The 13889-nt window shown below is 44.7% G+C and overlaps 1 protein-coding gene across 9 annotated transcripts in view; it reads right to left on the bottom strand.

Moving 5' to 3' along the window:
• Positions 1-13889, bottom strand: part of DPY19L3 (dpy-19 like C-mannosyltransferase 3) — a 62938-nt gene that overhangs the window by 37018 nt on the left and 12031 nt on the right. For all 9 annotated transcript variants that reach the window (XM_084813081.1, XM_084813085.1, XM_084813084.1 and 6 more), the window contains 3 exons: positions 3217-3307; positions 807-928; positions 296-441 (listed from right to left, as the gene is read on the bottom strand). In XM_084813081.1, coding sequence (XP_084669207.1) covers positions 296-441; positions 807-928; positions 3217-3307 — 359 coding nt within the window. The remainder of the gene's footprint in view (positions 1-295; positions 442-806; positions 929-3216; positions 3308-13889) is intronic.

Below are 13889 nucleotides of genomic sequence, written 5' to 3'. Positions count from 1 at the left end.
TCCACATATAAAAGAAAGTCTTGTGAATTGGAGAGATCTCAGCAGCAGTAGGGAAGCTGTAGCCCTCCAGATACTGTTGTACTCTTCATTCCCGTAAGCCACAGCCAACATGATCAATGGTAAGGATGATGGGGTTTATAGTCCAACAACATCTGGAGGGCAAGAGGTTCCCCAGCTCTGATCTAAAGCCAACATACCTTTGCTAGTGTTTGAATACTACCTTTGCTAATGTGTGCCTTTCTATAGCATGGAAAAAATCAGATTATTGTAGAAAGATTTACAAAAGTATCCTCACCTGTTTGTGATATACCAGAAGGCTGCTAATACACCTGAAAGCCAAGTTCCACTAAGAAGCCAGGTGGTTACATATAAAGCAGTGACATAGACTGCCTGAAGACTAAACAATGTGTAGATGTAAAAATAAACAGGTTCTAAAAAATTCTGTGAAGGAAGGATATGAGATAGTTAAATACACACTACTTGTTTTAGCATGAAATCAACTGTTTATATCATACAGAACTTCTGGAAATTAAGGCTGCAAACTCTACACATACTTATTAGGAAGTAAGTCCCACTGAAATATAAGGCACTTGTTTTGAAGGAAGCATGTGCAGGATTGTCTGTAAGACTGCAATCTTATGCATTCTTACCAGAGTAAGTCCCACTGAACTCAGTGGGACCTCTGAGTAAGCATGCTTAGGACCATACTATAAATTTGGTCAGTACATGTGAGCAAGAGCCATATTATACTGACATTGGGGATTCGGTCCATTGTGTATTTCAGGAATTTATAATTGATCACTTACCTTCATATGAAAAATTGTATATAGAATGCTGAGAAATACTTCTTGGTAAACATTCATTCTTCCAAGTATATTAATTGTCCTCATTGATTCAGTTTTATTGTCATAAATCAAGCCATGTAAACCTGTATAGTAAGAAGGAAGTAAAGTGAGGACACACCCACTTCTTTAAAAAAAAATCAATTAAAATGTTACGGTATGAGAATTTTCAGTTAGAAAGCAAAATAATTTGTTAAGTATACAATACCACTTTTTAAAAGCCCTTTGGTTTCCTGCTTTAAAATTTATTTACTTATTTTACAACATTAAGTACAGTTTATTTATCATTAGTAATACGGACCACATATCTCTGTAATCTCTGTGTTGGACTTCTAGGGACTTTAGGCTAGTGCAAGAAGTCAAAAGACTGCAATGGGACTTTGTTAATTTACAAAACTTACTCCAGAAATGTTTTTGAGTTGATTTTGTATTGCTAATAAATTTTCCCCATAATAAAGGCTGTGATCTAGTATGGACAACTGCTCAGGAAACGCCAGGAGTGATAATCTATGCTTAAATGTGGAGTTGACCCATGTTTGTTCATTTATGGCTTGCCCTGTCTCTAGGGCTTTGGCAAAAATAAATTTTTACAGTAAACGTATGTATATAATTTAAGAAAGTATATGGGGAGCATGCAAATTTGCTTCATACTTATTTTATGGGATAGAATGCATATTCTCTAAGAGCCATATATGACAGTGCAATCTTAAGCATGTCTTCACAGAAGTCCTACTGTGCCCAATGGGGCACTCTCCTTAGTAAGTGTGTATAGGATTAGCTTCCTTGTGAACAGCCTGATAAACAGTACTGTTTTTATTGCAAAAGGAGTGCTCTGGAATTCTCAGTTCACTTTCTAGAGATGAAGGGAATCTGACAAGTACAGTTTAAGTCAGCAGCAATGCTTTTAGTTATCCGGGGATGAGGACTGAGGTGCCATCAGTATGCTGATGATACCCAGCTCTACCTCCCCTTTTCATCAAACCCAGGTGAAACAGTGGATGTCATGAATCAGTGCCTGAGCAGGGCAATGGACTTGGTGAGGGCCAACAAACTGAAGCCCAAGTGAGACAAGATGGAGGTACTGTCAGCAGGTGGTTTCTCTGCCTGGCTGAGTGGCATTCAACCTGCACCTGAAATATCAGGCATGCAGCTTGTGGGCGCTCCTGGATTCATCACTGTCACTGGAGGCCCAGGTAGCCTCAGTGGCCAGGACCGCCTTTTATCAGCTTAGGTTGATAGACTAGCTGTGACCCTGTCTTGTCAGAGATAGCCTAGTGACAGTTATCCACGTTATGGTAACCTCCCAGTTAGATTACTGCAATGCATTGTACGTGGGGCTGCCTTTGAAGATGGTTCAGAAACTGCAGTTAGTTCAAAACAGAGCTGCTAGGTTACTGACTGAGTGATGCCAGTGGTTTGTCAGCTGCACTGGCTTCCAGTCCATTTCCCAATTTAAAGTGTTGCTGTTGACCTTTAAAGCCCTGAATGGCTTGGGACGAGAGTATCTAAAGGGGACGAGAGTATCTAAAGGCATGTCTCCTCTCACATGTTCCTGCTTGGACCCTTAGGTATCTTCAGGAGCCCTCCTCCAAGAGCCCTCATGAAAGGAAGCCAGGCAGTTGGCTACAAGAAAGAGGGCATCTCAGTGGTGGCACCCCACTTATGGAATAAACTCCCCAAAGAGATTCACCTGATACTTACATTGTTATCTTTTTGGTACCAGGCAAAGACCTTTCTTTTCTCCCAGGCATTTTAGAGACCTAGTTTTAGGTTATTAGGGCTGTTTTATCGATTCTGTGCTGTTTATTGTTTTTATATTGTATTTTATTCTTTTAAATATTTGTATTTGATATTTTCAACTATGTTTTAAAACTGGTTGTAATTCACTCAGAGAACATTAGTTACGGGGGAGATTAGAAATGTCTTAAATAAACAGTGATTTCTATAACATCTTTGATGAACTTCCTCCAGGCTTTAAAAACCTGGCTGTTCAGGCGGGCATTTGGGGTAGGTCAGGATTTTTTAGAGCAGTGTTTTTTGTTTGTTCAGTTGATTATGTAAATTTATTATTAGTATTGTACCCCACCTAGAGTGGTCGGGTAGTTGGCCAGATGAGCGGCTAATAAATCAAATAAGTAAATAAATATCTAGAAACCAGAAATACATCCAGATGTGACAAGCACTGATACCATATACAGCCAAGTTTTTTTTTTAAAAAACGTGTTCTTTGAATTTATACCAAAAGCCCTATGACAAACAAGACGGGAGCTGATAATCAAGCACTATGTTTAAACACACAAGACTTGGTCTTCTGAGAATTATTTCTACTTTATGCAGTTCAGAAAATCAAAGGTTAAAAGAAATATTATAATACCTAGTTGAATGGATGGAGCCCGCAGCATCTGCTTGTAATAAGAGTAATACAGGCCACATTCTGTCCTGAATGAAATTTCCCGCTCCACCTCCTATAAAGAAACAAGCCAGTTAAAATGCAAGAAGAAACTGAAGCTGATGCTTGTCTTAGTTTTGCTACACCTTGACCTGTTCAATAATGTTAGTGCAACATAGTTAAGATGGCAAAAATTACAGTTTATATAATTTAAAAACTACCTTCACTACAACAATTCCATGCAATAGATCATCATTCTTCCCAATTCAACCAATGGGGAACTGAGACTGAGAAATTAATCGAGGACATTTGATGAGTTGATAGCACAGAGATTTAAGCCCAGATCTCCAAGGTCCAAAACTACCAGACAACTTTGGCTTTCATCCAAAAGTAAACTAATAAAGACATGAAAGGCAGCTGTAACATGCACTTTATTAGTCAGTATATCTGCAAGAATCAAGAGAAAAACTAAAGTAATATGATTTCCTAAATGTTATTTCAGCATATCAGTCGAGTCCAGCTGCCAAAGGGTATGATACTAAACATAGTTACTGTGAAGAAAGTAGAGTATACTTGTATAAGAACAGATGTGTTCTTGGACATCGCCCACTAGTCAATTTAAAACTGGCAAGTTGACTCTCTTTAAAAAAAAGGAAAAAAAGGTTTCCGATCCAAATCTAGAAAGAAACATAGGGTTGGATCCAGACTGGGTGGTCATGCTTAGAGTAGATCAACTGAAATCAATGGAACTTAAGTTAGCCATGACTAACTTAGGTCCCCTTGATTTCAGTGGGTTTACTGTAAACCTGGACCCAACCCACAGGTTTGACATTTTGTGAAATACTGTCCCCCATGCACTTCTTTCATTCTTTTTTGAAGCAATTTCTATGCTAGCAACTATCCCATTTTGATTACCATGCTATTTTCTGATCCCCAGTTTTGGAGCTGAGCGTTTAAAATAAACATGTCTTCTGTTGTCTGGCTAAGATGTTTTTATTTTGCCAGGCATCTGATGGGTTTAGGAGTTTAAATGGTCTGCCCCTTGTTTTAAAGCATTCCATTTTTTGTTTTGTTTTTAATGTTTGATTGTATTGCTAACTTTTATAGCTTATTGTGTAGTTTTTAAATTCCTGGGCACCGTTACTACACTGGAAGTGTGAATATAAGTCTTCCTATTGTTTAGAATATAGTCAAATTCTCATTATTCAAGTCCAAATTTGGACTTAAAATTCAAATTTTAAGTACAAATTTGAGACAAACCAATGAAGAAACAGTGAATGACAGATGGCTCATACTGCAACTCTTTGAAACCTTACATTCTGTACCATGATAAATGATTTGGGTACCAGTGGAATCTCACTAATGTACCTGAAATACTGGAAGTTCCATCCTAAGTTCACTCAGTTTACAATGACAAGATAACACAACTGAAGTTTCCATGTTAGATGTATATCTACTTGAAGTCCATGGAGGGAAAAATAATGTCTATGAATTAAAAATTGAAAGGTCTCTGATGTATTTTGGAATTTATTCTGAAGATCTGGGCATAGAGGGAGAACTAATTAGCAAGAACGCATCAAACATGAATGATTAATTTGTAAGCCTGGCACCAGCTGTATTCAACCAAATGCCATACTTTACGAGGTAAACACTACTGTTTTACATCTGTTTCATACTAAGATAACATCTGCTTTCCTCATTCACAACACATTTCCAGTTCTACAGCAATTTATACTTTTCCAGAGTCTCATCTCAATAAGGTGGCCAAAATATAGGTTAATATTTTAAGATGAATATTTAGACAGTGCCGTATATTCTATATATGCAATGCTGACTATATTATATGAAGTGCTGACGATATGGCCCCCATGATGCTTTGTTGAGAATCCTGATGTTTTGATATGTTTATATGCCAATCCTAAACAATGTTATTTGGAAATTAAAGGTGGATTCTACAAATGTAAGTTTTTTGGAGATATCTGATAATCTGAAAGTACAAAATCATCCCCAGTTATCACATAATTAACTGCTTACTCCATGTAGTGATTACGGAACAATGGAAATCAAACTACAAGGAGATACCTATTTAATATTTGATCATCATGTACAGTGGTCATGAGACAGTCAGGCTGCTTACCTGTAACTGTAGTTCTTCGAATGGTCATCTGTGCATTCACACATATGGGCTCTGCGCCTGCGCAGAGACTCGTTTGGGAAACTTCCAAGCTGAACAGTTTTTTGGAGGGAACCCCTTCCCGCCTTCCCCTCAGTTCCTTGAGACCACAAAGCAGTCCAGGGCCAAGGAGAAGGAAATCTCAGTACCCACAAATCATGTTGACACTGAAGTGGGGACGGTGGGAGGGTTGTGTGAATGCACAGATGACAACTTGAAGAATTACCATTACAGGTAAGCAACCTGACTTTCTTCTTCATGGTCTCTGTGCATCACACATATGGGCGAATAACAAACTGACTTACCGGAGGTAGGTTGGTGTCTCACTGTAGTACTGAAGAAAGCACAGCCCTGCCAAAGGCACAGTCTGCTCGGGCCTGAACATCTAGTCTGTAGTGCTTTATAAAAGTAGAAGGCTTAGACCAGGTAGCCGCCTTACACAAGTCCACCAGAGGCATAACTCTTGTAAAAGCCATGGAAGTCAACACTCCCCTTGTCGAATGTGCTCAGATTCGAGGTGGTAAGTCTTTCCCCAAGAGGTGGTACGCCAAGTGAATAGCCTGTACTATCCAGGAGGCTAGTCTCTGAGAGGAGACTGGAAAGCTTTCATTATGTCCCCCGTAGCACAGGCATGGAACTTACAGAAAGACTCGGTCCGTGATTTATAAAAGGCCAGGGCTCTCCGGACATCTAAAGTATGCAGTCTCTTCTCCAAATCGGAAGTCGGAGATGGAAAGAAAGCAGGGAGGACAACCAGCTGATTCACATGGAAGTTCATCACCACTTTAAGGAGGAAAGCTAGGTCCGGCCTGAGTACCACCTTTTCCTTGTGAAAAATGGTGTAAGGCAAGTCTATTCGTAAAGTGGAGAGCTCGCTTGCTCTTCTCGAAGCCGTAATCACTACCAGGAAGGCGACCTTCCACGAAAGCAGGCTCAAGTCCACTATAGCAAGAAGTTCCAATGGCGCAGATGTCAGGCTGTTGAGCACTAGTGACAAGTCCCATTGAGGGACGAGGTCTCTCATGGGGGGAGCCAAATTTCTAAGTCCTCACAAGAGTTGTTTGCATAAGGGGTGGCTGAAGATGGAACACCCATCTATGTTACCCCTCATCGCAGAAATCGCTGAGGCATATACCCTGATGGAGGAATATTTCAGTCCTTGACTCTATAAGTGTTGGAGAAAGCATAAAATATCTGTAAGAGGACAGTCATTAGGGTTACAGTTGCTGTCAGTCGCAAACTTCACAAATGAAGTCCATTTAGCTGAGTATGAGCGGTGCGTAGATGGCTTTCTCGCCGCATCGAGTATAGCCTGTACTGTCGCCGGGATTGGTGGAGAGCGCTGTCTGGGGGCTGGATCCTCCACACCATAAGCTTCAGGGTGTGGAGATCGGGGTGGAGAGTTCGACCTCGGTCCCGAGAAATTAAATTGTTTATTTGCAGGAGCAGTAGGCAATGTCCCTGCGACAAGTCTCTCAGCGTTTTGAACCAAGGTTGCCTGGGCCACCAAGGGGCAATTAGGATGCAGTTCATGGCTTCCTGTCTGATTTTTGAGATCACCCTTATGAGGAGTGGGAATGGAGAAAAGAGGTAGAATAGGCGATCCTTCCATTCCAGGAAAAAGGCATCGCCTAACGATCCTCGACCGACTCTGGCCCTGGAGCAAAACTGTCTGCAGGCCGTGTTCGCTGGAGTCGCGAAGAGATCGATCTCGGGTCGACCCCATTGCCTGAAAATCAGCTGCAGAGTTGTCCTGGCCAGCTGCCATTTGTAAGAGCACTGGAGCAGGCGACTGAGAGAGTCTGCCAAGAGACTATCTTCTCCTGCGATATGGAGAGCGGTCAGATGAATTCCCCTTGTAACTACACAGTGGTAAATGTCTAGAGTGAGAGAAAGGAGGTGGGGGGAGTGTGTTCCCCCTTGCTTGTTTAGGTACCAAAGAACTGTGGTGTAGTCTGTGAGGATCTGGATGTGTCGATGTCGGAGGCATGGTTCGAAGGCACGGAGGGCTTCCCAAAGTGCCATCAACTCCAGGAAATTTATGTGGTATGAAATTTAGTGTTTTTGTGGATGACCAAAGACCCTGTGTTCATAGAGGTCCGCAGTGTGCTCCCCAACCCAGTAAGGAAGCATCTGTAGTCAAGACCCTGGATGGAAGAGCAGGGAGAAATGGCATCCCTTGGGTCAGATGTTTGGCATCCATCCACCACTTCAGACTGAGAGCAACCTCCTCTGGTACCGCAAGTGTGACGAGGAGGGGTTTGCCGGTCAAGCTGAAGGTTCTGATGAATCAGTTTTGCAGGGGCCTCATCCACAGCCAGGCCCATTCCACAACTGATACTGTCGCTGCCATATGACCGAGTAGGCATTGAATGTTGCATGCCTTGGCACGGAGATCGAGGAATATCGAAGCGGCATGTGCGACGAGGTTTTTGATGTGATTTGCAGGAAGGCACGCCCAGCCAGTTCTGGAGTCGAGGATGGCCCCTATGAACTGAACTGTTTGTGTGGGGGTCAGACGGGATTTCTCCCTGTTGATCTTTAGTCCCAGCGCCCGAAGGAAATTCAGAACGACCATAATAGTGTGCGATAGGGCTTCCGGAGAGGAGTCTGCTAGCAGCCAATCTTCGAGATATGGGTAGGTCTTTATTCCCTTGAGGCGGAGGTAGAGGTGTACGAAACCCCGCTTACCTGGCTCCGCCGGGTTCCGCCGGGGGGGGGAGGCGCTCCGTCCCTTCCCCCCGGAATCCTTGACGGGGGGGAAGCGCTCCGTGCCTCCCCCCGGAATCCTGGCCGACTGGCTCTGCTCCGCGGCCAAGCCACGGAGCTGCCGGCCGGCTCCAGCCGCCCGCAGCCGGACATCCGGCCACTGGGCAGCCCTGCAGGGATGCAAATGGCAGCTGTCGTAGCTGCCATGATTTGCATCCCTTTCTTTTGCCATGATAGGCTATGTAAATTTTTACGTAGCCTATCAAAGCAGGGGGAAAAAACACCCAGCGTACACAAATGGTGGTAGCCGCCGCCATTTGCGTACGCTGGGGTTCCTCCCCCGCTGCGATAGGCTATGTAAATACTTACATAGCCTATCACCGCCTCCACAGGGACGCAAATGGCGTCCCTGTGTTAGCCATGATAGGCTACGGAAGTATTTACGCAGCCTATCATGGCTGAAGAGAAGCAAGCGCATGGCGGCCGCAGGACTGCTGCCATTCGCACAGCAGCGCGGACGGGAGCAGGTAAGTGCTCCGTTTCGCACGCCTTTCGTGGGGTGGGGGTGGTGGGAACTTGGTCCCACGTGCCTTTCGTGGGTTGGGGGGCGGGGGCTTCATTCCGCAACGGTTTTCGGGGGGCCAAATGCACTGGCATTCGGCCTCACCAAGATCCATCGTGGAATTCTCTGACATCCCTAGGCTGAGTTAAGCGCAAACCACAGCCATACACTTTGCAAATACGCATGGGGCTGTTGAGAGACCGAATGGTAGAACGTTGAACTGGAAGACTTCTGCTCCAATTGCAAAGCGGAGAAATTTTCTGTGAGTGTTCTATCGCTATGTGGAAATACGCATCCTCAAGATCGACTGTGGCGAACCATGAACCCTTTCGGAGGAGAGGGAGAATTGTGGCTAGGGTTGTCATTCTGAATCTCTTGGGAGCAACAAATTTGTTCAGGTTCCAAAGGTCTAGAATGGGTCGGAGCCCTCCGTCCCGTTTTGGTACAGTGAAGTATCTGGAGAAAAACCCCTCCATACCGAGGTTTGGATGAATGCACTGGATGGCACCCTTCCTTAGGAGAGATAGTGGTTCTTCCTGAAGGACCTTTGAGGGTGGGATGATTTGGACTGAACCCAGCAGTGGGGGGGTGTTGAATACTATTTTGTATCCTCGACAGACAATAGTTAGCACCCAGTTGTCTGATGTCACTGTCATCCAAGCCAAGTAAAATTTGCCCACCCTTTGGATGTCTCCGAAGGGTGGTTTGTAATGGTTGGTATGGAGGGGAGAGAGGCTGGAGGCAAAGATGCTTAGAAAATCCCCCGCCCTTCACCTTTTGCTGGAACTTGGGAAAGGAATAACTTTTCCTTCGTTGCTGTGGGTATCTGGGTGCCCGATCCCCAGGTTGCTGGGGGGGGGGGGTAGGTCTGGTGTTGTTGGTACCAGCGACATTGATGATAAGGGATGTGGTGTTGCTGGTGCTGGACTTGGCCAATGCCCATCTAACGAGCAATCGTTCCGGCTTTCTGCACAGAGTCCATTTGCTCATCTGTTTTTGCACTGAATAAACTCTCGCCGTTGAAGGGCAAATCCTCTATCCTAGAGTGAGCTTCGGGAGTTAGGCCCGCACAACGGAGCCAGGCATGTCGCCTTAGGGCAATGAAGCCCATCATCCTCTTGGCACTGCAGTCCACCTGATGACAGGCGGTATTGATCTGCTGATGGGATGCCTCTGTATTGATCTGCTGATAGTTTGGATGCGTCTGCATGAAACATTCTGGCTAAGTCACGTTGATCCTCAGGAAGGTACATGATGAGAGAATCCATTTTTTTCCCAAAGGAACAATTGGTACCTGGCCATTATTGCCTGGTAGTTTAAAATCCTAAGCCCCAATGCTGCTGAAGAATAGAGGCCCTCCTTATCCACAGGTGAGGCATGTGTTTTTTGAGAGCAGCCTTGAGCAGACTCTACTATTATTGAGTTTGGTTTTGGATGTGCGAAGAGGAAAGAAACAGTTGTCTCTTGAACCCTGTACATCGATTCTAACCTCTTGGACATCGGGGTCAAGGATGAAGGTGTTTTCCATGTCTGTTGCCATGCACTCAGCAGAGCTGGAAGAAAGGGAATGCCCACCAGGGTGGACATGTCTGCTGTGATGGCATCGAACACCGGATCGTGGAGTTGTTGTGGAGGTTGTTACACCTCGATGCCCAATGACTGTGCTATTCTAAGCACTTGCTCAGAAAAGTGCCCCATAACCTTGGAAGGCGAGGCTCTATCTCCTGTCCTAATGACATCATCTGGGGATGAGGTCAATGGAGGGACCGAGGAATAGGAGGAGGAGTCGGCTTGATAGTCCTCACCAGATTCCTGAGAGGAGGCAGGTCGCTGTGCCACATCAGTTGCACCGTGAGGTGGAATTGGGGGCAGCGGGCCTTGATGATCCCGGCCAGACTGGTGTACCGTTAGAGATGTAGAATGTCTCAGCACCGGAGGAGGAGGACAGAAAGTGTCATGTATTCTGAACCACGGTCATTGTGCGGGTTAAATTGGCATATGTAATGGAGAAGTAGTTCCTAAGTAACAAGAGCGATCCAGGAAAAGGTTGCGATCCCTTCTGAGTCTCCAATCTGCATCACGTTGCTGTCCATGGCGAGGAGATGACGAGACCAAAAAATGATCCCAATCATGGGATGGAGAGCAGGACCGATCATGGTCGTATTGTTCCTGCCAATGATCCATACGGTATCAATCTGGAGATCAGTATCGAGGAGGCTACTGAGGAGTGTCGGCCGATACCAAGGTGATTGGATATTGTAACGGTGTGGTGTTGGAGACCTGGATCTCCATTCCGGAGCTGTCTGAGCTAGACGGGGTGGTGGGGTTGGCATGTCCCTCAACTCACCCTCCAAGACTATGGAGCCCAGATCCAAAGTCACAACCTGCGTGAGGGGAACCACAACACGGATGGGAGAATCAAGTAGAGGAGGGGGAGGTGGGGCGTCCTGCTCCGTCTCCTGCTGTTTAGAGGTTTTCTTTCTCCTCTTTTTCTCCGGTGTGTCGGCTACCAGTTTAGGGCATTTTGCCATTTTTGAAAGTTTTTTAGCGATCGAGATAGTGAAGTTTCTTCCCAGAGTAGGTGGGTCTACTTGAACCGGCTCTGTGGTTAACAGAGGGGAAGATTGAGCTGCAGGAGCCGTTCCCCTTGCACTTGTGGAAGGAGCAACAGTGGGCTGTTCTCAAGGTGTTTGAGCCTTAGGCATATCAACTGCCTGAAGGGCCTGTTGCCAAAGGATCGCCTTTAGTCAATCTGCTCTATTCTTGCGAGCCTGCTTCGATAGCGATTGGCAGTGGTGGCAAGATTCAACTTTATGGGATTCTCCCAAGCAGATTAGGCATAAAGAGTGACCGTCCAAAGAAGGCACCTTACTGCCACAAGCTGTGCACTTTCTGAACGAAGGCTTTTGGGCCATAAGCCGGAGGAGAAAAAAACAGGTCGCCACTGAGGCAAACGATGCTCTCCAAACGCCCTCTCTCTCTCTCTCTCTCAGTTTTTAGGTAAAGAAGAAAAAGATAAAGGAAAAAAAGGAGGCAAGGAAGATAAAAATAGAAAACACAGCTTGACAGAATGTCGAAGAAGTTCCCCATGAAGTAACGCTAAGGCAGTCGATAAGGAACTGAGGGGAAGGCAGGAACCCATGCTATATATACTAGAGACGGTGGGGGAGGGGTTCCCACCAAAAACTGTTCAGCTTGGAAGTTTCCCGAACAAGTCTCCACGCAGGCGTAGGCCCATGTGTGTGATGCACAGAGACCATGAAGAAGAACTGACCTTTTACCAATGTAGACTACATGTGTTGGAACTGATTCACATGTTCATGTACATCACTTGATTTCACTAAGCTATTATTTATTTATTTAATTTATGAGTCATCCTATAGCTGAACCTATCAGAGTGACATACATAATAAAAACAAATAAAGCCAGTAATAAAACCAATAACGTCCCTTAAAAACAGAAAATTCAAAAGCAGTAATGACAACATTTTAAAGCAGAAGGTAAATATGAAGGCAGCATGGAAAAGGAATATTCAAAATACAGCTTTAAAACATATCATTAGTAAAACAAGCAGTAAGCTAAACATTTAATTTTTTTTACTACACATTTGATGACGGACAGTGCAGTATATGAACTGACTACTGAAAGTCAATGTGTTTGATGTGATGCAAGGCAATATGAATGTGCTTTCATGGAATTGTGTCTGTGATGGATGATTCATGCATGAATGACATGGCTTGTTGTAATCATCAAGTGAAGAACATGCATGTGTGAACCAGGCCTCAATGTTACTTCATGAGCAAGTTTCATTCCTAGGAAACCCTGAAAACCAGAACTCGTGGCTCCAGAATGAAATCAGTTGCAACTAGAGATGTGAAGGTCTAGAAGAAAATCTGAAACCATTTCTGTACCTGGCAGAGCCAAATCTGAATGTCCCCAGCCTCTTCCCACTTTCCAGCTTAAGACTGCAACCAAATGCAGACTCCATGGGTTATTTATTTATTACAATTATTTATATTCCGCCTTTCAGGATAAAATCCTACCAAGGTGGCTTACAAACAAGATGATACATTAATAAAAACCACTATAAAACAATATTTAAAATAACTCATAAGGGTATGTCTTACAGGGAAGTTGATGGTAGAAAGCCCTGTGGTGGAAGGGAGCCCACTGGTGGCAGTTTAGGGCAGGGATCTCCACCACGGGGAGGTTGGGGCGACCTTGAAGCTCATTTGCATGGGGTGAAGTCCCGCTTGCCAAAAATTGCTGGAGGGGCACAAAGTCCATGCAAATGAATGGAGAAATGGCTCCATTCACTTGCACGGAGATGGGACAGAGAGAGAGAGAGAGAGAGAGAGAGAGAGAGAGGAGCCAGAGAGAAGGAGAGAGAAAGCGGGGGGGGGGGAGAGTGAGAGATTGGAGACGGAAGGAAGGGAGGAGGGAAGGAAGGAAGGGGATCAATCGAGAGAGGGAAGCCAGAGTGAGTAGCACATTCCTGCACACACACACAAATGTTCTCCAAACATTTTTGGGATTGGCTCTCCACCCCCTACGGCAGCTAATTTGTGGTGATGCCCAGGGAGGGCACTTTTTCAAAATGCCAAATGTGCCCACAGGCCTCAAAAGATTGGAGATCTCTGGTTTAGATGGAGGGACTACCTAAGCTGGACTCTCCAGGAGCTGGATACAGGGCAGCCTTCCCCAACCAGGAGCCTCCCAGATGTTTTGGACATCAACCCCCATCAGCCTCAGCCAGATTTCAGGAATGCTGGGAGTTGTAATCCAAGGCATCTGGAGGGCACCAGGTTGGGGAAGGCAAATATCTCACCAAAATGTTTCTCTAGTCTTTTTCTTCCCCTCTGGTCAAGATACTTTTTAGTGGTCTTGCTTTTGTTACTGTCAGGGGTTTTAACTGTAACTAGCATTCAATTCCTATAGGAGGGCTTTGTGCAGACATTGAGGGAAGGATATTTGGTATCCCCGCTTCCCCCACCCCCATTTTTGTTTCTTTATTTTTCTTTTGTTTCTTTGCTTTTGTTTCTTCTTTTTCAATGATAAAAGAATAAGTTTTTCTTCATATCTGGCGGGTACTTCAACTATGTCTTCATCACTGTCCAAAGGCTGTAGGATTAGCACCACTCATTGTAGCTAAACACCCCTTGATTCTGTGCATCCTTCTTCCTTTAAAACATAACTCAACATCACATCAGCAGA

Source organism: Heloderma suspectum, chromosome 8, assembly GCF_057233095.1.
Source record: "Heloderma suspectum isolate Gila_16-S chromosome 8, 16-S_ref, whole genome shotgun sequence".
Lineage (NCBI taxonomy): Eukaryota > Metazoa > Chordata > Lepidosauria > Squamata > Helodermatidae > Heloderma > Heloderma suspectum.
Note: the sequence above shows the minus strand (reverse complement) of the source record. Positions and strands in the feature narration are given on the sequence as shown.